Below are 4431 nucleotides of genomic sequence, written 5' to 3'. Positions count from 1 at the left end.
AGCCTCCTCTGGCCCCGCGCCCTGAGGGGCGGCCAAGGCCGGGCGTTTCTGTGCTGCCTCGCAGGAGGGCCCTGCCCTGGGAGCACCCTGCACGCGAGCTGCCAGTGCTTCTGTGACTAGCTGGGTGCTTTCGCTTGGCTTTAATACGGAGCGCCTTGCTCCAGGCGCTGTATGGAGGAGTCTCAAGAAGCAACACACACACACACACGTGTTACAAGCAGGAAAGTGACTTGTCAAAGGTCACCCAGCAGCAGCGCCAGGGATTGCCTGGAGAGGGGTCAGAAGGGTGACCAAGGATTGAACTCACAACCCTGGGTTTAGCAGGCCAATGCTCAAACCACAGACCTACCCCCTGCAAAGCACCATGGGGCCATAGCAGCAGGGACACAAGTTGAGCTGCCTTAGCTGGAGCCAGGAGCCACCCAGGCCCCTGAATTGGGCAGGGAATCTGCCCCTCGGGCTCTCTGTAGCCTCAGGTGGCGTCGCTGTGTCAGTCACGCCCGGGGCAGCTCCCTCCCAGCAATGGGCTCAGGCTCTCGGCGGGCTCAGGCAGCGTCAGTCCCACTCGAGGCGTGTTTTTGAGGCTCTGCACACGCAGCCGGGCTGGGGCTGTAATTCTGCAGCGAGGAACCAATCCCTGGGCTGGGGCGGGCAAAGGGGGCTGAGCAATAGACTCGTTCTGCCACGGGCAGTTCCAGCCATCCCAGAGCAGGCCAAATGGGCCCCGCGGGTGGCAGAGCAGCTCACTGATGCCCCTGTGAGGGCTTGTGGCATGGGGAAGCTGCTCCTGGAAGGCAGGTCCTTAGCTGTCGATGCGGGGGTGGGGTGCCCTGCCAGATAGGAGGCTGGCAGAGGAATGAAGAGCCCATGGGAGGGGGTAACTTCCTGGTCCCGTCCAGTGGGGGTGGGGGGGAGAAGGCAGACACAATCCATCCGTCCCACCCCCCGCAGAGGACATTGCTGCAGTGATTTCTGTGGGGGCCAGGAAGCAGTTGGAGGCAGCAGGGCTGACCCCCGCCCCCCCAAGCCACTTGTCAGGGGGCTTCCTGGCTTGGGACGCAGAGCCCCCACCTGGCCTGATGCTTTGCAGAGGGGCTGGGTTTGCTGTCGGGGATGCCTCCCGACCTCCCCTGAAGCTGGGGCTGCTCCCAGGACAGCACACAGGGGCTGGGTTTGCAATGGGGCATGGCCCCGGGCTGGGCTGCTCCCGGGACGTTGCAGAGGGGCGGGTTGCCATGGGGCATGGCCCCCAGCCGGGCTGTTCCCGGCACATGGCAGAGGGGTGGGTTGCCATGGGGCACGGCGCCTCGCTGGGGCTGCTCCCAGGGAATTGCAGAGGGGTGGGTTGCGCAGTGCCCTGAGGTCTTTGCCGTCTCTGGGCCCCTGCTCACAAAGAGCTGTGAACCCGCTTTGCCACGAGGGGCGCCTGCCCTCGCAGCCATTTTAATGGGCGAGGCCCCTTTAGGCAGGAGGAATATTAACACTCACTCCCTGCCAGGCTTGGTGACAGGCAGCCCTCTGTCCAGCTCGCTGCCCTGGGCACCCACCACTCTGCGCTGGGCTCCCTCCAGCACAGCCCCCATGGGCGTTCAGGCCCTGCCAGTCCCCCCCCACAGCTGCCACCCCTGCAGCAGCAAGGGCTCAGGTCCCTCTGCCAACACGGTGGAGGCTGGCGCAAGACCTGGGGCCGAAGTGCCCTTGCTGTCTCCTCTCGTCACCCGGGAAGGCTGGGCCTTCCTGCTCTGGCCAGTGGGAGGCAGCCGACGCTGTTGTCCTAGCGCCAGGCTTTGCAATGGCGGGGGGCAGGGGTAAAAAATACACAGAGACCCAGCTCCCTTCAGGCTTGTTTACTGAACCCAGGCGGTGCCCGGTGCCCAGAGGGCCGAGCATTCAGTGCCTTTACCCCCTTCGGGCCCCCTCCCGTGTGGTTTAGAAGGGGGCCGTCACCCGGTAAAGCGCTGACGCCGGCCGCAGCGGGCTGAGACTTAGGGAGTGGCCGCTGCTCCGATGGGCGCCGTGCCCCTCCAGCAGGGGGCGCTGCAGCCGGGCTCCTATTACTGACCCCCTATTTGGTTAGCTTGAGGAGGCGCTGGATGTCGGGCTCGATGGCAATGGTCTGGAACTTGGGGCTGTAGCGTTTGAAGGGCTCCCCCTCGGGCCCCACCAGGAACTTCTCGAAGTTCCAGGAGAGGTCGTCGCGGCGCACGGGGCTCCACACGACGAACTTGGGGTCGCCCATCAAGGCGGAGGGCTCGTCGGCCGGGGTGGGCAGGTGGGCCTTCAGGTAGGCGAAGACGGGGTGCACGTCCTGCCCGTTCACCTCGCATTTCTGGAAGAGGGTGAAGTTGGGCTCGAAGCCGGCCCCGGGCCGCACGTATTTCAGGCTGTTGAGGATCTCCTCATTGGTGCAGTTCTCCTGCCGGGGAGAGGACAGGGCGTGTCGGGCCACAGAGCAATGGCGTCCAGGGATGGACTGGAGCCTGTCCAGCCCTGTCCCTCCGCCTCCCGCTGCTCCTTAGTGACTCATGGATGGTCCCAGCCCCCACCGCGCTGGCCCGGCCTGTTCTGCCACTCCGTCATTTGTTTGCCTTCCCGCAAGCACACAGTGAGGAATTCAGGGTGTGACTGAGATCCCCCCCCCTCGCCACCCGTTGTGTCCTGAGCTGCACAGACCCCCGCTGAGATTGGGGTGGGGGCATTGTCCTGGCACTGCTTCGACCCTGACGGAGATCACCTCCCCCCCTCGTGCCAGGTGCTGCACAGACCCAGAGCGAGCGCTAGTCCCTGCCCCAGGGAGCCCACAGTCTGAATAGACAACACAGGCAAAGGGGAAACTCAGGCACGGGGCAGGGAAGTGACTTGCCGAAGGTCACCCAGTAGAGCTATGGCAGGGCTGGGAAGAGAACCCAGGCATCCTGTGTCCCTGTTCATTGACCTCCCTGCCGGGCCACCATGTGGGAACAGGGGAAACGTCCTGACCAGCAGCTGGATTGTACGGTCCCAGCAGCAAAGAAGGTTCTCCAGGCAAGAACCCTGCCCTGGCCCCTGGAAGGGACCCAGCCACCCTGCTCCGTCTCTAGCTGCTCTCACGCTGCTCTGGTTGTGGGAGCAGCCCGGGCCCTGCCCGTCAGGCTGCAGCCAGGTGAGAGATTCGCACGCTGGGGCTAGGGTGGAGCTGCTCCAATGCCCCCCTCTGGGCAGTGCTCAGGCTGCCACTGAGGGGTCGCCAAGGAGGCTTTACGTGGGCAGGAGGGCACCCAGCCTGGACAGCAGGAGGCAGGCTGGGAGGAGGGAGCCCAGCCTGGGGCAGGAGCGTGCAAAATGCGCTCCATTCAGCATAGACCCACCTGGGCCATTGGGTCTTACAGGTGCAGCTGAGGCCAGCATCGGCTACTTAAATCATTCCTGCCTGTGCCATGCAGGAGGGAGAAGCAAAGGGCAGGATGCTCCCGCCCCCACACCCTGGTGCATGGCAGAGCATCGCTGGTGTAAGCGACAGGGCAGTGGGCAGCCGATCCCTTGGGTCACTGCCTGGCTTTGGGACTGATCTCTGGGCTGGATTGGGGGCACCGGTCCCATGTCGCCGTGCTGCTGCGTGGCCATCCCAGAGGGGCAGTGCCCCCCCCCCCCCCCCGCAATTCCTACCCCAGCGGCTGCTCTGACCCTGTCCCACGTGCCCAGGCGAGACACCATAGGAGGAGCCGGGGCCGCACACGTCTCTTGTTCCCAGCCCCTGGCTGGCGGGAGCTCTCCAAGCACCGAGCTAGCACCCGCTGCATGCCCAGCATGCTGGAGGGGGATGATCCTGCAGGGCCTGCAACCTCCAGGGCTCTTTGGTGAGGCAGAGGACACGGGGTGGGGGGATGCAGGTGCCACATACCTGGTAGCCAAACTGGTTGCAAGGGAAGCCCAGCACGACCAGCCGCCGCGGGTACCGGGCCTGCAGCTGGTTGAGCTGGGTGTAATCCCGCACCGTCGTGCCTCAGAGGGATGCCACGTTCTCAATCAAAACCACCCGGCCCCGGAAGTTGTTGAAATCCACCTTCTCCCCATGGATGTCGGTGGCGCTCAGGTCGTAGAAGGACTTGGCGATGTGAGCCATGGCTGCAGCCGCACAGTGAGCCTTGCCTGCTGGCAGGCGCTGGCTTAAGGCTCGCCCCACGCCCCACGCCCCACGCCCCACGTGATCTGCTGCTCCAAAGGTCTCTCCGTTTCCTGGCACCGCCTGGAAGGAAATCAGAGCACGCCCCTGTCAGTGAGCCAACTCTTTCCAGACGCAGAACAAAGCAGCAGGTCAGGCCTGCACAGGTCCCGTTGCAAAGCCAGCTCACGCAGGAAGGAGATTCAGGCCAACCTGATACTCCGGCTAGCTCTCAGTAATTCAAGTCAGTTAGCTCCTCTAGCACTGGGGGATGCAACTGAGAGGGAAGA

General features: G+C 64.4%; 1 protein-coding gene across 1 annotated transcript; it reads right to left on the bottom strand.

The window, feature by feature from the left end:
- Positions 1-1841: 1841 nt before the first annotated feature.
- Positions 1842-4177, bottom strand: GPX2 (glutathione peroxidase 2). The gene is made up of 2 exons (XM_024224158.3): positions 3881-4177; positions 1842-2416 (listed from the first exon to the last, which is right to left on the bottom strand). Exons 1-2 carry the CDS (start codon positions 4100-4102, stop codon positions 2066-2068), a joined length of 573 nt encoding a protein of 190 aa, XP_024079926.2. The 5' UTR covers positions 4103-4177; the 3' UTR covers positions 1842-2065.
- Positions 4178-4431: the final 254 nt, after the last annotated feature.

The sequence above is a fragment of the Terrapene carolina genome, unplaced genomic scaffold (genome assembly GCF_002925995.2).
Source record: "Terrapene carolina triunguis isolate 2854851 unplaced genomic scaffold, T_m_triunguis-2.0 Scaffold970, whole genome shotgun sequence".
NCBI lineage: Eukaryota > Metazoa > Chordata > Testudines > Emydidae > Terrapene > Terrapene triunguis.
Note: the sequence above shows the minus strand (reverse complement) of the source record. Positions and strands in the feature narration are given on the sequence as shown.